Genomic DNA, 20,794 nt, shown 5'->3' on the forward strand with positions numbered 1-20,794 from the left:
TCATTTTTAGTTTTCAATTCATAGTTCTTTCATAATTTTGTTGATGACGTGTTTCAAATATTTAGTCAACTCTGATTGCTTCTATAGCACTTTCAAACATGACTATCATTTGGAATATCGGATGAACTCACGAGAGTTACGTATTTGCGCGAGATACGAGTATTTTCATTAATCACGTCTTACTTCCGGAATAGTCGTATTATTCCTTTGCTTCGTCTTTGTGTCATTTAATTTTTAGTGGGTTAAACATAATTTCGGTAGAGTGATTTTTCAACGGTTGATGAGCACCACTGGTCGATGCGGAAACACGAGGTACGACGGGGATAGGATCGAAAGGCGAGTGGTGCGGCACCGGGGGATCTTTTGGCGTGCTGCGGCAACGGCTAGTCTCAGCCACATATTCAGTATTCTTTCTATAAAAGACAGGTAGAGTTTGCGTGTACGATACTCTTGGCGCTTGATAGGTCGCGATTGTGCCTAGTGCTCGGGAAACTCACGACCAGCTGTGCTTCGAATTCCGTAAAATGAATTTTGTTGTACGAAGCGTGCGCAGGGTAGAAGGACAAAGTGGGGCGTAGGACGAGCTCGAGGATCTTTTCAGCCTCGCTCTGTTCCTTTGTCATGAAATTACGTCTTAATGCTCGAGGATACGGTACCCGAAATTTTTGACCTAAACAGATCTGTTACCGAATCTCTTCTGCGTTAGTTCAGTTTTATCAAATCAATGAAATGTTTCGTTTCAGTGCTACAAAGATCTCATGTTTTTAGAGTAGTCAACAGAGCAATTTCCAACTCACGTGATAAGGAGAAGGATCACTTTACGTCAACAAAGAACATGCGAATTTCATGAAGATTACAGTGAATCACGAATCTTTAAATTGTGATCGAATTAAAAAAACTATTGTTATCGTTACCGAATAATTTTTTTTACATTTCGGAGCAAAAATATTTATTTCCATTTGTGTGTGGTGCTGACACTGGTGGTAATCCTGATCCTGTTCCGTGTTACCCGCTTGATAATGCATTGCGTGTAGATACAATAAACGAGCTACGTCAGAAACATTAATTCGTTGCACATGTACGTTCCATGCTTTCCCCTCTGCGTCATTCTGGTTTCTCCAGAGTGACTATGCATACACGTGCTCGTTGCGTTTACAAGGACAAAATTAGAACCTTTCGAAGGTAGTGTCAAAAATGGTGACCAGCATCACGCTTTTCACGGATGCATAAACGACCTGACATTTTCTAAATATATCGATCGCATGTACCGATTGACTTTTTATGCTCTAGTTCTAACAGTAGTTCTATCGAACAGCCGTGTTTCGAAAAATTCTAGTGCAAACTTATCGCTTGTTTGTAAAGATCGCGAAACACAGGTGAAACGATGGCCGTCAATACGGTATAACGAATTCATGCACAATATTGGAAGGATAACGTTTATCAGTCTGCTGCCATTAATTTAATAAAGGGGCGCTTGTACAGGGACATCTACAACCTTATCACGGTGTCGAGTGCAGACAGAATAAAGTCCCTATGTGATTCTGTGCGAGCGATATCGAAAGTACTTTGGATGAAACCTTAATGTCGAATACGAATACAATTAATTTTAGAGATAAAGGTTATCGTAACGTTGAGAAACCAGTGGACATACTAAAAATAAGGCAAGTAACATTTTATGCTTCTATTCGAAGAAGTTCTATACCAAGAATGTAAAGCAGGTCGGCGGCACGATAACAGACTACTTACCTATAACGCGATAACGATCCACGTACAAGGTTACAAGTCAAGCTTACCATTGCGATTACTGAAATGTGCTGTTAACAAGCAACGGATAGAAAACGCATCTTGCGTAAAGCTTGTGAAATATAGAACGCAAATGAGTCATTGCACCGAGAACGGAAGTGAACAAAGGCTTGGTCATTTGGCATAGATCGTTAGCGGGGATCGGATTTAGAAAATAATATGGTGATCGAACGAATGCAATTTGATAGGTGGTGTGCCTCGGGTTTTTGAGGAAGATCGCAATGAACGGTTAAACTTGTCCATCGCGTACGAGTTCCGCGTGACTTTTTACCTGGAAGATGAGTGATGCGATGATCAAACATACCACATAGCACGCGGTTTGTCCTTTGTGTACCATTGAATTTTTACTAAGTGATTTCTATATAAAGAAAGAGATAAGACTGGTATCAAAGACTGGTGTTATAAAATGTGTTCGTTCTTTAATACCAATAAGTCATCGATAACGAGCGTCGATTACCACTTTCATCGATATATCTGGCATTCTAGGCGCACCTGTGGAACTCGCTAGGACGAAGGCAAACCGTAACGTTTCGGTATTACCTCCAACCGGGCGGCTTTTCAAACGTATTATCGGTGTTCTTGAGCGCGAACGTATACCGGAAACGACGTTCGAATCGTCAACGACTCGATGAAAGGAGCCAGTGAAGTGCCAGTGAATTATCGATAATACATACGACGACAAGCATCATTGTGTTAACAGCTTAAGGATAATAGCAGCCTTAAACGACTAGAGGTGTAACAACGAGGTATTTAATAGTCGTGTACCAACGATAACGTGTTACAGTAGGGTACTACGCGAAATCATTTTACTCGTTCAACGAAAATAACCATTTTTACCGAAGAAAGAAGGGGAGCGAAAGCGCGGCGACTCGATACAGTGTCAACATAATTTGTAGGATTGCATCGACCATTTTCCTTTTCCTTCGAACGGTGGGTTCGTCTCTTTCTAATAGAGCGCACCGCGAGAGGAAGAGTAGCATTTGAGTAGTGAATCGAAAAGTAAAGGAACGAAAGCGCGGTAAATTGAAAGTGCGTCGCGTAACTCACAAATTATCGCGTTAATCGTTAAAATATTTCCTACCTTGTTAACTGATATCGTGATTGCCGTCATCTCTTTCTAATAGAGCGTACCGCGAGGACGTTAGCACGTCAAAGATTCCAAACGTAAAACAATTTCATCGAGTAACGTCGTTTTCGGTGTCGCGCGATTGCAACGAATTACATAATCGATTGACGAAGAGAAAAAGAGACAGCGAGACACGCGTAAAGCACATCGAGAATGACCTTCGCAGCCATCTCGTTCGTCTGTCTATCGTCGAGGGAGAAGAACCCAGAGATAAAGTGGTACGCGATTTAATTAATAACTTGCCGTAATTATCAGACGGGAAAAAGGTGAAAGAAAAGGATGCGATACGCGTGCCAGGAGAGATGATTTTAGCGAGACAACGTTCTGGCGAGAATATCGGTGAGATCTTCTTCTAAAGGAACTGCAGTTGGTTATGCCGTGTTTCTCAGCACAGCAGGTGTATCGTGAGAGATGACAGTCACTTATACTGCCGAAGTCGCTACCTGCAGAGGTCTCGGTTGCTTCCTAAAATTACTCCTAAGGTAAGCAGTTTAGGTTTAGCTCGTCCGTTCGGTCGACACTATTGCATGCAGTTAAGAGGACCGTTGATAACTTATATCGATTGTAGTTTATTTTTACTTTGTCCTGTTTACGTTGTCAATTTTGACAGCGACATTCGTTCTACTTAACTTTCATACGTGATATTTTCCCTGGCTGAAAATGACTCGTGTCCACTCGACGCTCCATAGATAGTATACTATCGGTACTCGATAGATAAACGTAAGATTTTCAGATACAAAGGCGTAGCCTGTTAATGGATCGTAATCTTTCCCGACGATTCCTTTTGATTTAGCGCTCGATTATTTATCAGGCATCGTGTTTGAATAATATTTTCAATTCTTCCGTCATAGCTTTCCGCGAAAAAAAAAAAAACGCGTCACGTGTACGTACGTGAAGGATATCAAGGAGAAACGTAACCAAGGTTGTATACATGTCTACGATTCTACCGTACCTACTACATATACCGATGAGACCCGCAGGGAGATCATATTTTTCATTTTTCAATACTTACGCGTTACACGTTTCATATGCCATCGATTACCTCCTAGTGCCTAATGGATTATTATTCTTATCCAATGAGAACCGTTTGTTTCGTTGATTCTAAGACAACTTGTATATAGAATATCGAGGAAGATTTATTCCATTTTTCACTTGACCTGTGGTCGTTGACCTTTCTATTATTATTTCAATTACGCTATATCCGTACTCGGACGCGGTGTTTCAACTGTTCAAAGCTCGTCACGTGCAAGCCATGCTTTAAATTACGCGCGTTACTCGTTTGCTCTTCGAAGAATGTAATATATTATATTTACAGTTACTCCATTGTCTGTCCGATGATACTGTTTGTCTGAATCGTATTTATTGTGACGCGAGATTGAACTTAATGTCCTATTTAATTGAACTCTTGCTACTTATGAACGTGAGCCTTTATTTTGCAATTGACTAAGAAACGAATTAATTATCACGCCATTGCAGAAATAATATCCTTGGCAGATGTTTTGTCGCCAGTTGTCTTTCAACAACGGTGAAAATAACGTTAAATACAACGTTCAAATAGAACGAATAAAGATTATTACGCGTAACTAATTTTTATTCCCAAATATAACACGGAATTCCCGTTTTAAAGCTATCAACATTATATATATATATGTGTGTGTGTATATAAACACGACGTTACTTGTAGAAGTCCTGATGTTATTGAACTCCGGCTGTACGAGTTCTTTGTTTCCTGTCGACTCGAGACAAACAGTATCTTCCAATTTTCTTCCTCTTGAAAGATTCGTTAAAATGTCGATCGTACTATGGGAAAATCGACGCGAAAAAAATACTCAAGTAGTCTTGCTTTAGTCGCCTTTTAGTATTCACAGAGCGTCGTTCTACCTTATTCATTAGCGGAACGTTTATCGCGATAACAGATCTCTTACGACGATCCAGACGACCTGTAGCCGTATTTAACGAATATGTTTCACGCTCAAGAATATTTTCGATTGCGCATCACCGTCGAAAATAAGGTACAATTGCGTATACCGTAAACTATATGTGTTTGAAGTCCGTAATAAGACCATAGTTCGTCAAAGAGATTCTACGAATCGACCCGCGTTTATTTCCTCCAGTTTAGTCGTTATCGGGTCACGTTATGTACAATTGCTTGCGAAATTACTCAAACGCTCGTAGAGATACGTTTGCACGTTATACAAAACATCTTGAAAGTTCATTGATAATATGACGAGACTGGACTGTCGTGACTATATTGATCAATTTTTGAGAGAAAATCTGAAAATCGTAGAATCTGAGAATCAAATTGATATATCAAAAGTTGAATTTTTACGGTATTTAGCACAGGTAGGCGTATATTTCGCAGAGATCACGAACGTATTTAGACGGTCAATTAATTATTCATTCTGTTAATAAGACTCGATATTCCCTGGAATTATATATACCTGTATTTAACATTTACATATATTCGAGATAACTATCCACGTTGCGCTAATTTCCTTACTAAAAATATATCTTCACATTGATAACAAATTTCGTCGATATAATCGTCGCAGACGTGTTTCATTACCGTGCTAATTTTCAAAGTGTTTCGCACAACATATCCATACACGCATACATGAAAGTTGTCTATGGTAGGTGTAGAAATACTTTAGCGAGCAACTGTATTTCGAACGTAATACGATTGCGTGCTCGCGTGTAAACGCCTTACTCACCAGCAAGGTGCGAACAATGGAAAATCGTGCGCGACTTGATCGCCTAGGTATCAATTCTCAATCTCAAGGATGGCTCGATCGCGAAATTCCTTGGATCTCAACGCGCGGTACAGTCAAGATTCCTCGAGATAAGAAAAGGGGATCTCGTGATTGATCGTTGGAACGCGGCACCATGTATTCCGTGATTAAGCAGAGACCCGCCGGATAATAATCGTCGAACAATCCACTGAATTATCGCGATGGTTTCTCGGAACTAACTACACTAACAGTCTTGAACAGATCCTATGACCTAAAATCGCAGATATCGATTGCACTTTCACGGAAATCGAAAGTGCTTTACTCGAGAAGTTTGTTTTATTTTTTGTAATTAATCAGCGGCTGTTAAAACGTCTTGCGTTACGTATTGTTTGTTTTCTAGATGGCGAGCAAGCGTATACAAGCTCGTCTGGTTGGACCTAGCTCTTTTCCTCTTCATATATTATTCGCTGTCGAGTATTTACCGACTGATATTGGACGAAGAACAAAAGAAGATATTCGCGGCCATAGTAGCGTACTGCAACGCGTACAGCGATCTAATTCCGCTGTCTTTCGTCCTGGGCTTCTACGTCAGTATTGTTATGACCAGGTGGTGGAATCAATACATGGTGATACCGTGGCCAGACTCAATCGCGGTTTTCGTGTCAGCCACTATTCACGGCAACGACGAGAGAGGTCGACTAATGCGCCGAACTATCGTCAGGTACATGAAATACTGTGCAACAGTCTTCAGCCAATATGATATGAAACAGGCACGGAACGATTAAGTGTCTGTCATAAGAAGAGAGAAAGTCGAAAATAGAAATAACTTGTATGGAATATTAAAAACAAAATGTCGGATGTTATAGTTTGGTTTGTTTAAAAATTGTATCTGTCGGAAGAGCGAAAGGCGTTCACATAAAATATTACTTCAAGATGACATCGATTTTTATATACATCTATAAAAAAACGAAAAATTTTCATTCGGTAAGTGAGGTAATATCTTTGCACGGTACTGTGCACGCTGCTCGTTACTGTGGCACGACAGAACAGTAAGAATCGATTCGATTAAAGTCAAGGAGAGAAGTAATCCAGTTGAACTGTTGTACCGGTATAAAAAGTATTTAATTTTCCTTGATACATATATATGGATATATGTATGTATATATATAACGACTGCTTTACTTTCATTTCAGGTACGTGTGCGTTTGCTTAACGCTGGTACTGGCGATGGTCTCGCCCCGTGTGAAGAAACGATTCCCCACGTTAGAGCACTTCGTAGAGGCGGGTTTGTTGCTGGAGAACGAGCTAGTCATATTCGAGAGTCTGAACACAAAGTTTCCTAAGCCCAGCAAGCATTGGTTGCCGATAGTATGGGCGTCGAGTATCGTGACAAGAGCGAGGAAGGAGGGCCGGATTCGTGACGACTTCGCCGTGAAAACATTGATAGACGAGTTAAATAAGTTTCGCGGCCTCTGCGGTAGCCTCATGCACTATGATACTATTAGCGTTCCTTTAGTTTACACTCAGGTGAGCGCGTCCAACACGCACCAGAACCATGTACATTTAACGTTCGTGCAACCATCGTACCAAGAATTTTAATTTCCTTTTCTGTTCGCGTATTCTATAGGTAGTTACGTTAGCTGTCTATACGTACTTTTTAACAAGCGTGATGGGTCGGCAGTCGGTGACCGATGCATCGCCGAACATCGATATGTATTTTCCAGTATTCACAACGCTGCAATTCTTTTTTTATATGGGTTGGTTGAAAGTGGCCGAGACTTTGATTAATCCGTTTGGCGAGGACGACGATGATTTCGAAGTCAATTGGATAATCGACAGAAATTTGCAGGTATAATGTCTAATGAAAAGACCACGTGTTCAATCCTTCCGAGATGGATTTTTTTTCTTTCAACGATGAACCCAATTATACATATAATAGTATACGTTATGATAGACGTTTTAAAATGTATAGTATGTATTGCGCTACTGCTGGCTTTATAAATGTTAATGCGTCTTTGACGTATTCTAATTCCACATGTATCGTAAAAGGTGAGCTACCTTATCGTCGATGAGATGCACCACGAGCATCCGGAATTAATTCGCGATCAATATTGGGACGAGATCTTCCCCGCGGAACTTCCGTACACGGCGGCAGCGCAGCCCTTCCGCGAGGAGCATCCGGAGCCATCCACGGCTAGAATTCAGTTATCCGCGGCGCAGCAAGAACTTCAACCATCTTCGGTCAGGATTGATGAAATGGCAGGGGACTATCAACAGAAGTTCCGCCCTGACATGGCCGACGACGCCGCGTCTGGTATACACTTCATAGCGACTGGGAAAATGTCAAGGTTGGTCTTGGAACGATGCTATTTTCTGAATGTTATATTCCACGCGATACGGTTTTTTTTGTAAACGCTCATATGCCTAACGTTTGACCAGGAGCGCAACCGAGAGTGGTAAAATAGCGAGGTAATATAATTTGTTTAACGTTTATCTACGGTATAAGTTACGTTATATCGAGTGCTGAAAACATGCGAAGGTTATTGGGTTATGGAACCGGAAGTATATGTTTACTTGTAGGAGCGCTAGCAGAGTAAGCAATCGGGACCGTACCATGAGCGGAGGCTCCACTCCAAGCATCATCGGAGAATCTCTACCAAGAGTCAACAGCGTCACCAGCGTGTTGAAACGATTATTCAGTAAAGACGATAGACCAGATGGCGGTACGTCAAGTGGGACTAAAACACCTGGAAGGCTTGCATCTTCTAGTTCGGCCGCTTCGCTACAAAATAGAGCCGTTGGTAAGTTCAGGTTTCAAATTTTCGTAAAATTTCGAGCATACACATATATGTGCGTTTCTCCGGCTAGACTATGTTTGATACGTACTGAAAATTTTAAATAGCAGGAGGAGGCTCGATGAGGATCGGAGTAATCAAGGAAGAAGCGGACGAACAGATGACGTTAACGTCGATGAAGTCGGAGAAGAGACCTCACGTGCAGAGCATATTTTCGCCGGGACCACCACCTCCAAGTGCTCCCGTCGCTGTTCCTGGTATGGAACACTCACGAAATGGAGAGATATTTTCGTGTAGCGCTCCTGTAACCGGTGGTGTGTTAAGGGGAAGTAACGGTGAGATTGTCAACGACAGGCGATACGGGTCTGATTCAAGGTAGATAATTTTCTTTTTCTAAACGAACCTTTTTCTATTTTTTCCATATTGCAAAACGAGATCGAAACGATGAAATTACTCGGATTTTAGAGCGCAACGTACTTCACAGTCAGCACGATCGAGCATTGCTTACGAACCAGCAGCCAGCTACATAGACAGTGTTGTGGATGATCTTATAAGCAGCGATAGTTCATCCGCTAGCGTTAACTCCGATGACGAATTTACAAAATTGAAGACAGAAAGAGAAAAGCAAAGACGTGATAAGGTAGAACGAAGATTGGCTAGGAGCACCAGCGGCCGTAATAACTTAATCAGTGGAAATTCGAAAAGTTCCATAGACAATGAACATCTTCTGTTATCAGACATGGCGAATACTTCGCGTTTGTCTATGGCGCAGGGAGATGATAGTAAAACGATCGAAACCGATCGTCTTTAGCGGAACTATTTATGGCTTTACTTTGAAGTCTGACTTTAATTGCGCAGGATATTAGAGGAGAACTTAAAAAGAGATAAATGCACAAAAGATTTTTACAATGTTTAAATACAGAGACTACCGATTAGTCGTATGATCGGAGAAAGTACATGAATTTTGGATCCATTTTTACGGCTAGCAAGGTTGATTCACGTGTTTAAGATTCAATTAAGGTATTAGTGTATATATGGATTTTTTATTAGGATGAGATTGAAGGAATAGAGAGAAAAATATTTGCTGATAAACTATCCACGAGTTTGATCGTAATGATTGACCCTAATCCGAGAAAGTATATAGAGGTAATGGAAACATTCCCATCATGAAAAGGGAAAGCTATTCTAAATGATCATGTTTACATATATATAAAATGAACAAAGTTGCTGTGCTTGAATTGCTATTGTGATTTTGTGTATATCGTAAACATATTCCCAATTTCGCTCAAGCAATTGCTTTCTAATAAATATTACTTAAAGATCGTGTAAAAAGATCCAAAGATTACATACGTAAGTGCAAACATCGAAAGTTATTGCCGCTGTATTTAACCAGCGGATTTGCTACGCGTACCGGTATACCTCTCACTTCAAATTTTACGTATCAAAGTTGACAATAATTATTGAGTCGTTGTCATCGATTTAAAGCATAATGATACAATTTTATATATTTACATTTAGTAAATGTTACGATGTGAATCGTAGCTGCCTCGTATATAAAGAAGAAAACGCATAAAAAATAGAGTTAATGATTTAACTTTTAATTTGTAAATTAAGTAGTTGTTAACGTAAACACCGAGAAAACAGTTTCGATTCTGTTCTTCTTGTTTTAAAACGTTTCGCAAACTGATCGCTTGTACAAGAAGTTTCCGACCAAATTAAAAGACATTCGGGACGAAGAAGAACCTTTGTACCCTGCGAATTTCAATTGTTACGAAGATATTGAAAGTGCCTGTCTTGTGCCTATTCTTATACGGTATATCAAAAAGCGGTATTTAACACTTGTTTATCGTTAGACAGCTTACGGTCCTAATGCTTTGCATAATATGTGATCGATGTTACGCTCAAAGTTAGTGCTTTTGTACAGCAACGTGTTCGAGCACGCACATTCCAGAAATCAAAGAAATTTAAATTTTAAGAGAGAAAGTCGATGAAACGATCGTACGTCCATAGGATAAATTTAATTTGATATTTTTCTTATGCTCGTACGTACTTATAATATCGCACACATTTTGAACTTACTATATATATGTATAAAAAAATAGGAAAAATGAAACTTTCTGTAACTATCCGTTAGGCGAAATTTCGAGTCTAGCCAGTATAGCAATAAATTTTGTATGTATTTAGAAGAATTAACAAGAAGTTAAAGTACGATTAGTGAATATCCTGTATATCGTGTAAATATGCGTGTACAAAAGCTTATACGTAAGTTCACGCTAGAGAATGAGTCTTTCATTTTGGAATTACATTCCAGAACGCAAATAAATCTGATGGTGCTCATGGCTAAGCGTTTCGTTCAACAGTATTACGGTATCGAAGACCTATGTTCTTGGATTCTCACAGAAAGAGTTGATTTTTTTCTGAATAAAGAAAAGTAAATCACAAACATCAAATGCATTTTCTTCATTTCAAAACGCTCAGAAACAGTTTACAATAAAAAGGAAGATATATATATATATATGATATGATATTACGATCATGCCAAGTAAGCATTTTCAATATTTCAATTATTTCGATTAGAATATCGTATATATTAGAATTATTCCTATTAGAAGTAGCTCCAAATAGAACGTTTCAATCCCCCCCCCCCCCCCCAGAAAGCAAAAGTTAAGACGGCCGTGAGATGTCGTGACGATCGGTCCAATCGTCGAAAGGGAAGGGTATTCGTGCGAGACCGGAGGACATCGGTAGCATTCGGGCGTCGTCGTTCGGATTCGCGAGCAGGCGTCGGCAGCTTCGGGAGTGGGGGTCGTCAGTGGGCAGCCGTCGGCGAGAGGTGGCGGTGGTTTTGTAAGGTGAAGAAAAGAGGGGTTAAGTGAGCCGTGCCGGGCCGTAGAAGCGAGCTAGCGGTGGCGCGGCCCGTGCTCGTGCCATAGGGCCTCTGCCAGGCATTAGTGCGATCGTTTACAAGATGGCAGACGGTCCGTCCGCGGAAGACGCGGCTACCGACCTGGGGGACAGTGATTCTCGTTTAACAAGGGAGCGACACAAACGCGAGGACGCTTCGTTTTCGATGACGTCCTTGAGCACGGGTCAGGACATCGCGAGACGCATCCACGAAGACGCTTCTGTGCTCGATAGTCATCCTCATCATCGGCAACAACATCAACATCGTCCTCCCCGTCGTAATTGTCATAACAATCCTCATCTTCCTCGTCGGCATCTTGGTAACCCTAACAACAACAACAACAACAGCAGCAGCAACAACAACAACAATAACAACAACAACAACAACATCAACAACAACAGCAGCAATAACATCGGTAATCTAAGCAACAACAACAATAATCATCATCATTACCAGCATTATCATCGTCGGGAGCACGAGGATGACCAGGCTGATGGTAACGAACGCGTTAGTAAAAACGAGAGTGGCAGTGGTGTTGGTGTTGACACGATGTGCGTTGCTCCGTTTACGTCACCGAGCAGGGAAGATTACGAGGAAAACGACGACGACGACGACGACGAGGACGACGACGACGACGACGACGACGAGGAGGACGAGGACGAGAACGAGGACGAGGACGAGGACGACGATGATGACGAGGAGGAGGAGGAGGAGGACGAAGACGAGGAGGAATATAACGTAGAAGAGAATGGAGTGAAGAAGGGTGTATCGAAAAAGTGTTGCGGCTTGGTTCGAATCGACGTAATAAAGACGAAAAATGTAATAAAGGTGAAAAGCGAAGAGAGCGATAGCGATAATAGTAATAGTAGCGGTAACGGTAGTGGTAATAATAATGGTAGCAGCAGTGGTTCGGAGGGTGGCGCGATGACCGGTCACGCGACGCGCGGCGGTGACAATGCCGGTGGTGGGTGCTCGGTCGGTGACGGTCGACGGTCGAGGTCCGCGGCTTTCTTCGACGCGACGGTGAATTCTGCGAACGAAAGTGCGAGCAAAATGAACGAGTGCCGCGTAAATGACGACAACGACGAGGACGGAGACGGGGACGAAGACGAACATCGTCACCATGAGCATCAGGAGCACGCGTTAGCAGAAAAAGTGAATCGTCTCGGATGCGATAAAAGTAGTAGTAGTAGCAGCAGCGAGGCTGGTATAGACGAGGAGGACGCCTCCGGAAAAACGACGGACGGTATCGCTAGTGATGGTAGTAGTAGTGATGGTGGTAGTAGTGGTAGTGGTGGTGCTGCTGCCGCTGCTGCTGTTTCTGGTTCTGGTGGTGGTGCTGCTGGTGCCGCTGGTGTTACTGCAAATGGCCTCGTTGCCGGCAGGCATCAGGGCAGCCCTTTCAAGGGACAGGTTAGGATGGCCGAGGACACCCTCGTCGGCCCTTGCGGCAAGAAGCGGTGTGCCGATCGATACGACAGCTCCGAGAGTTCTGACAGGTGAGTGAGCGAGATAGCTTTTCTCTCTCGTGGTTCGACGAACGCCTCGAGGAACGAACAGAAGAGCAGGAAGGAGGAACAGAACTAGAGGAACGGTAACCAACTAGAAATCAAGCCGTGCCTTTGCTCCGCTAGCCAACGTATTACTCTGCTCCGATCTTTCTACGTACTCTGATTTCTCTCCTTTCTGATTACGCGACCTTGCGTCTTTTCTATCTTTGTTATGTTTGCTCGCGATAATACGAACGCCACGCGTCTCGATATACGTATAATACATGCGTATAGCGTATATAGGAAAGTATTCGGTCGGGCGCATATCCCGTGTTTACGTTCGCGACCAGGCGTTTTTTCGAAGTATGTAGTTTTTTTCTCTCGACAGTTCGCCTCGCATCGTTGGGAGGAGCCACTTGTATATGTACCGGGAAAGAACGCGACGGTATATACCGCGGTAAATATCTACGTACATACATATAGGTGCATTTAAACACACGACGAATCTCTGTTTCTCGATCAACGATCTCAACGTCGAAGAAACGTACTGGTCGGTAAGCGAGTCTCGGTTCGGGTATCGCAATTAGTGCGAAGGCGCGTTCGACAGCAGGCCAGGGGTCGTTGTACCGCGGTTACGAGACCGACAACCGTGGCTGCGTTCGATCTGTGTGCGCGGCGTGTTTATAGGATCGTAGATGCTGCCAACTCGCCCTCTCGTTCCCTCCTTTCTCTCTCTCTCTCTCTCTCTCACTCTCTCTCTCTCACTCTCTCTCTCTCTCTCTTTCTCTGTTCTTTCTTTTTCTTTCTGTTTCGCTCTTTCTTTTTTCGAACCCTTCGTATCTGGCCCTTGTTCTCTATAGGAATTTATCACGCTAGAGGTAAGGTTGCGTTTCGGTAGACTCGGTTGCTAGCCGAGGAAGCGACCAGACTCGTCGTTTTCCTTCGCGTTTCGACCGCTGGTCGTAACAATATAACTTTTGTGACTCATTTATTCACGGCTTCCGAGTAAGCCTGTAGCTGCGTGTTTATATCGGTACGATGCGTACGTGTAATTGTAGCGCACGAGAGTGTTTGAACACTTATAAAAACTTTGACGAATATATTACGTATGCTTGCGCAGATAAGAAATTAAATACCTAGCGTAGAAGCCGGCGAAAGATATTTGAAGGATTTGATTATTAGGAAAGGCTCGTAAAATTACGACGGCGGAAAGTTGGATAGCAATTACATTTTTCTTCTTTCGCTACGAATTTTCTCAACGATCTAACGTACACCACGTGTATAGCTTCCGTTGGTTTCGTGTGGGAAGGGGACGCAATAAAACTTTAGTATCCTAACGGTTCTTCTCCGTGGTACGCTACTAAACTCGAGCGTTTCTTAGGAAGAAAATGTCTAACCTAACCGCGCGCCATTGTCCTCCCGTCGTGGCTCGATCGCAAGCAACGTTTACCAAACGAAACTTCCGTTTACTTGTTTTCTTAATCGGCATGGTAAACGTTACGCGTTCCTCGTCTAACCTTGCCGTCCAATCCGTGTTTGTTTTTTCTTTTTCGTTCTCGTCGGTTGCTCCACATTTTCGAAATACGCGCCGAGAATTTACTCGTACGTTAATCTCGTTCCTAACCTCTATCACGCGCAGGACGTTCCGGTGTTTAACAGCCAAACTTTGTCAGAATATTCTATGCAAATAATTAAGCAGAAAATATATAAACGTAGATCGTTTGAGGCTTTAAAGTCACACACATACTGCGATAATAGGGAAATAGCGTCGGACAATATTTTAAGTAAATAGCTCGTCGTAAATCTAATCTCGTGGATCTTTTCTAATCGCGTTCCTCGGTTTTCTCGAACTAGGCTGTTTTAGCAACTCGTCGCGTTTATCTCTCCTGTATACATATTTGCCCGCGCTTGCTTTTCGTTAGGTCGTGAGCTGATTTCACTTGCCTACGGTCCCTGCCGGTTAAATTACACCTGGCATCCTCGCGTAACGACGCTTTTTTCCTTCGGTTTAATCGCTCGCCTAGAGATAGTTGCGTTTAACTACGATAACGATTATCTGATTACCGAGAAACCTAGCCGGTGCTTCGCGTTTTTCTCTTTCCTTTAATACATAAACCCTGTGGATGCCTCGCTCGTGAATGTAAAAAATGTGATAAATTATTAGCGAAATCTTAGGAGCCACGAGTTAGTTTACAGATTACGGGTCGATTAATTGTCCCGTTTGTCAAAAAATCGTAAAATTGCCTAGAACGTGTCTATAATTTATAACTCGTAAGCGGCTAATTTATTGAAATTATTAGTTGGAGGGCTCAGAATCCTCTTGCACAAGCGAGCTAATTATCATTAACGAAATTTTACGCCTCCTATTCACGAAGCTCTATTAATAATGGTAATTGTAAATTTTTTCAACTTTCATATTTCTCGATCGAATCACCTTGTTTATGTAACGAGTGGCTAAAATTTATCGAAGTTGTCCTAAGTATCGCTAGACCGCTGTAAATCTTGCACGCTATAAAGTGAAAAGAAGCGTGGACGTGAATGTCCGACTCGACTAGGTGAAAGATGATCGTTAATTTCCATCGTAAAATAAATTCGTTAAATGGTTTCGTGTTATCGGGCGAGCGTGGAAACTAGTCGAACGAGTTACTCGAACGAATTTTACTGCGAGTTACTCGTGCGATCCGAGATACCGAGAGCGTTGACGTTCTCCTTTGTTTTAGCCCTTTCCAGACTACGGCGCTAGTAGTTTTAAGGCGATATCGTTGTGGCGAGGCGCTAGTGTACCTACTCTCTAAGGTCCTACAAACTGTCTCCTTTCCGTTTGATTTCTTCTCTCTACGTCGAATCGTGCGTTCTTCGAACGGAACTCGACCTCCACCTTCATATATTACGTACGACTGTAACCAGTCCCAATATAGAGATCCTCGCACGGTTTTCCTTTATTACCAACAAAACCGATTAAACTTGTCCCTTTTCTCCTTCAAATTATTGATCGATGGTACACGATATTGAGAAGAGTTTAAAAGATTCGCTAACGGTAAATGTAACTGGCACGGTAAAACTGGCCGACCATCGCGGCTCGCCGTGTTAAATGCACGAAAACGAAGAAAAATATCCTCGTCTTAATTTATACGATCTATCGCATAACGATCCACTGTAACATCGTTCGTTTACTCGCAAGATGTCTCAGGTGATTGACGTTCTATCGCGTTTCTGTCGAAAGAAGTGTACGTTGGTCGGTAAAAAGGATCGCGAAAAACGATAGAAGGAGATGGAATAGTCGTTTTTAGGTCTGATTGGCCGGTTTGCACGGTGACCGGTTTTCTCGTACCGCGATCGCTATTCAACACCGTCCCGGGAATACCTTGGCTCGCATTTTTTTACCCGTTCATTACCGGATTACGGCATCGACGATCGATGTCTGTCCGTGGACGTTACTGAACACGTGACCATCGAGAACTCGCGATGAGAAGGCCGGCTCCTATCGACGCGCGTCGCTATCGCGATCGCGTTGCTCCGTTCAAAATTACTGGTCGTAAGAGAGGAACTTGCCGCTGGTGGAAAGGATATCGTTGACCGGGCGGAAGAGCGAGACGTTTGCAAAAATTTGCTTCAAATTCGTATCGTTTGTCGTGGGATAGGAGCGTGTAGGATCGTGGTTAAAGCGGCTCGATGAAGATAAAACGTAGGGTGATCTCACGGGTAATTCGGTTTTTCATAATTTACCTTTGCTTGAAAAATTGAAGTAGGAAACTTCCTAGAGAAATATAGCGAATTATAAAGGACACGGGAAAATTCGCGGCTGATCGATCGCCGACAGGTAATCGTTTATTAAATACGATCGTAACAGATATCGAATCGTATTTCGATCTCGGTAAGAGTCGACTGTAATGCCTGAGCTGTCCAAGGGGATAAAACTAGAACCGGTCGCCTTTACGAATTCGGTAATTGCGGTGTTAAGGAAAAGAACATCTATTTTTTTTTTTTTAATAACAAGGGACGCGCGATCTTCAATTATGTAAATCGCTAAAAGTTAGAAAAAACGAACGCTCGGTAGTTAGATTGGGTTTTTATCGGGGATATCTGCAAGCAAGAAACCGTATAATTTGCATAAACGTCACGTACGAAGATTGATCTTCGCCAAGACAGGAAATCTTCGGTTAGAAAGCGCATCGTTGGAATATAATTTACGACGAACTGTAGGCGCGTTTCACGCGGTGCGTTCTTTTCAATTGGAATCGTAGTCCCGATGGTTCACGCGTACCAGACCGTCCACCGTCCTTTTGGTAATATTTTCATGGCCGCGAGCTGAAAGAGTAGAAGCGACTCCCGCTGCGGCCAAGCCCAACTGGATGCGGCTGTTTTTCGTGTTGCAATCGGTCGTGGCTGGCCTGGCATCTCGTACGGTTCACGGCGCTTCACGGCTCCACTTCCAGACGCCTTATCGCGCCTCCAATGCGTCCGAGATAATCGACCGAATTCAGTTCGACGCTCGTTAATCTTCGGCCGCAGATAGCCAGCGACTTCGCGACGCTAATCACCGACCTCTCGTCTTTTCGTTCCCGTTTCCACTCTTCTATTGCCCTCCTTCGTTTCCATGCAGATTTATTCGTGGATATCGTTTCTGCGAAACGAATAATCACGGTCGGCCTTGTATATCGCACGTACACGGGCTACAAGGAGCGTTTGTACGCCAGCGTGTTTATATTTACGTAGCAATTAATCGAGTGTTCGTAACTTTGTCCGATCGCTAGAAACTCGATACCGTGAAAATGAAACGCGCCACGTTTTCCGAACGTACGCGATGTTCGTATAGTACGCGCGCATCGGATCGCACGCGTCTTTCGCTACGCGTACAACGAAACTCGTCTACGGTTTCGTTCGGAATATTTCAGATTATTGGAATATCTTTGTACATAGACATTCGCTGGAGTTTATGCATTCGGCGAGAAGATGTGATTTACGTAGTTCGCATTTGCTTTCAATGTCTCGTATACGCTCACCTCTGCGCTTACGTTGAATAAAATTAGCAATTCCTTCGACTATGAAGCCACGAGATAAGCGTAACGATTTCTTGCCCACGTAAAAACGGCGACGAAGGTGATAGCAGTCTCGTTTAATCGATCGAACTGCGATAACCAATGATTCATGGGTATAATAAGAGGCGAATTGTAGGCGATCATTTTCCCGAGTGGGTGCAGCGGAATTTCAAAGGTCGGTCCGTTTCTCGATCGTAGGCAATACTCGTGGACGGTTTAATCGGGTCGGTGAAAAACGCTCGCTGCGTCTCTTTCGATCTTCGCACGACGATTTATATTTTCTCGATCGGACGTCGAGTCCGCTTCTCGCGGACGAAGCGAAACGAAGCGAAAAGAAGAAGAAGGAGAAGAAGAAGCGGGGGCGATCGTGGAGCGGTCGCGACGCGAATCGCGTGGCCATGGCCGTGGCCGTGAAAGTGAAATTCGTGAATGAAACGAGTGGAACAGCCGGCAAACCCAAGTGAAGGTAAAGGTTGCCGGTTTCGGTTTCGGTTTCGGTTTCGGCAACCGGTGTCTTCTCCTTCGACCGGTCCGAATCTCTCCGGTTCGCTCTTCATTGTCGAGTTTGGCTTTCCATTCGAATAACGTTCCTAGATGCTCGACATTGGTTAGGACAGTTCCGTATCTATAATTGCAGGATTATGCAGGAGATTAAAAAAGTCGAGCATTTTTAAAGCTTTTTTGCTCTTTATCTCGATATCGCTACACGACATAACTACGAAGAATATTATTTATAATCACGTGGAAAGAAAGTTGTATCGAAGCAGGAAATTTCGGACCTCATTTCGCGATCAAAGTCATTTCGTAAATACTTGAAAATTAAATCGACAGAATGGATAATTTATTCTCGCTGGTTCCCGTTCTTCGTTAAATCAACAAGAAAAAGCGACGTGTATTCTAAATATTCTGTGAGAAAATAAAATATCGCTTATAGCTGTTAGATAGTTTCTTGTTACTTCATACGTCTTATTAACTTTCATGCGCCATTGCTACAAACAGACTTTAGGTCTCGGTACGCGAGTACACGACGTGTAGGAGAGTAGAACGCGGGTAAAACACCAGCAGACTTCCAGTCTAGTTTTCAAACGAGATCCGATCGCTGCCTCGTTATCTATTTCGAAGAAATAACAGGTTTACGCGAATCGCGTAGCGTATCATCGATCGAAGCTGATCGATCCAAGCCAAGGTATTACCGGTTAATCGATCGAGATTGTTAATCCGTTAGCTAATCGTAGATTCGATACGAAACGGATAGAGTGGAAACATAAGCAGAGTTTGTTTGGCGGATCGTCGGCACGTGGGCGGCTAAACGTAGGAAAAGTCGCGCATTGTGGCTGGCATAAAATGCGCGAGTTAACGAGGAGGTGGACGCGGAGGCGGCGTCGGGTAAGAGGAAGGATTTCTCATGAGCAGTGCCGCAAAAACGCCGCTCGAACTATGTTGCAACTGCAGTTAGAAAGCTCGAGTCTCGGCTATCTCTAGCTTGGCTGGGTCGAGCGTTTGCTCGCCGGAACGATCGTGACTCGTCCAGCTTTTCTGGAAAAATTCGGCACCGCGGCCACGTGGGTGGATAGTTGAGAAACAGCTTAGTCGAGAGTGGAACGTGGATCATGGGCTCGCTTTACGGATTCCTTTAATTTCCTCCCTTCGTAGGCTTCGCACTCGCCACGAATCGACGCGACAGCGACGAATTTTTGTCCGAATTTTTGACTCGAAGAACGCAGGCAAAAGGAAACGCAACACGTTGCGTCTTTAATCGGCACAATTTTCAAATCTGCCACGTCGATATTTCTATTCCGCGTTTATTTCGCTCATTAACGTCTAACGTTTCCAACGATATTCTTCCTTTATTGCGCTGCTCTTTCAGATACACATATAGCGAATTTGAAGAGTTTACGTAAATGCAAATTACGTTTGTGCGTGAATATTTATACTAAATTGAAATCAAAGTCGCATTCACAGTTGCGAAAGCATGAACGAGAATTGATAGTTTGTTGACAATTTTCAACGCAAAGAAGACGATGTATTTTCTATTTTCCTTGGTACGCATGCGCGCGTCTCGTTCCCTCGATCGTCGCAGGATCGCAGATTCCTGACTTTTCGCGAAAGTTTCACAAAAGTTTCGAGTTGCCTAATTTTTTCACCCGGACGGTTTAGTCGTTGTTCCGTCGATGTTCCTTCGGACGAATTTTTCGAACAGAGAGGCCCTGCCATTAGGCGATCTTATCGCACGTGGTCTATCGATCTACGTCGAGCGTGATAGCCAAACGTTACGAAGCGATCTCGCGGATGATTTGTCAAAATTTGCAATCTGTCGCGTATTTAGCGGATGCCTCGTTCGAACAAAGTCGCTAAATCTCGCCAGATTGGCAACAGATCCTGGAAGACGTTCCAAGATTCTGCTCGACCGGGCTTCCACGACGTCGCTAGGCGACGCTGGCATCGAGAAAGTAACTGCCCATTTACGAGCATCATTCGCTTCCGGATTTATCGGTTAACCACCGATCAAAAAAATTCATCACGAAGAGGAAGATTCGTGACAAGGATTAGCGAGATATGGTTCGGGTCGCGTTTCTCGGGAAAGGACGATGGCCAAAGAACTTCAAATATTTCCGCCCTTTTGGACACCTGAAATTCTACAAGTCCCAAGGTATCAGGAAAGTACGATCATTTATGGCAAACGCGATGGAAGACGCGTGGAAGAAGCGTATCTCCACGGACAGGAGGAACGATCGTGATTTCTTCGACGGCGACGTCGGCGACGCGTAACAACCTTCGATCATATGTACACACAGACATATTCGCTCGTTTTACAACTCGCGTTATTCCACTCTACACTTTAGTTTCTCTTTGTATTACCTTAGAAATCGCATCCGGTACAAGCGTCTGGCTATTGTTTAACGTCAC

General features: G+C 43.2%; 2 protein-coding genes across 3 annotated transcripts in view; both read left to right on the plus strand.

Annotated features, from left to right (window-relative positions):
* Positions 1-321: 321 nt before the first annotated feature.
* On the plus strand, positions 322-10,896 carry LOC122577661 (bestrophin-2). Its single transcript, XM_043749105.1, has 8 exons — positions 322-3,411; positions 6,059-6,379; positions 6,852-7,185; positions 7,286-7,507; positions 7,708-8,006; positions 8,239-8,459; positions 8,561-8,828; positions 8,919-10,896. Exons 1-8 carry the CDS (start codon positions 3,341-3,343, stop codon positions 9,262-9,264), a joined length of 2,082 nt encoding a protein of 693 aa, XP_043605040.1. The 5' UTR covers positions 322-3,340; the 3' UTR covers positions 9,265-10,896.
* A 364-nt stretch (positions 10,897-11,260) lies between these two features.
* LOC122577878 (dentin sialophosphoprotein-like) overlaps positions 11,261-20,794 on the plus strand; it is a 144,878-nt gene continuing 135,344 nt past the window's right edge. For both annotated transcript variants that reach the window (XM_043749593.1, XM_043749594.1), the window contains exon 1: positions 11,261-12,857. In XM_043749593.1, coding sequence (XP_043605528.1) covers positions 11,422-12,857 — 1,436 coding nt within the window. In that variant the 5' untranslated portion in view covers positions 11,261-11,421. The remainder of the gene's footprint in view (positions 12,858-20,794) is intronic.

Source organism: Bombus pyrosoma, linkage group LG2 (assembly GCF_014825855.1).
Source record: "Bombus pyrosoma isolate SC7728 linkage group LG2, ASM1482585v1, whole genome shotgun sequence".
Lineage (NCBI taxonomy): Eukaryota > Metazoa > Arthropoda > Insecta > Hymenoptera > Apidae > Bombus > Bombus pyrosoma.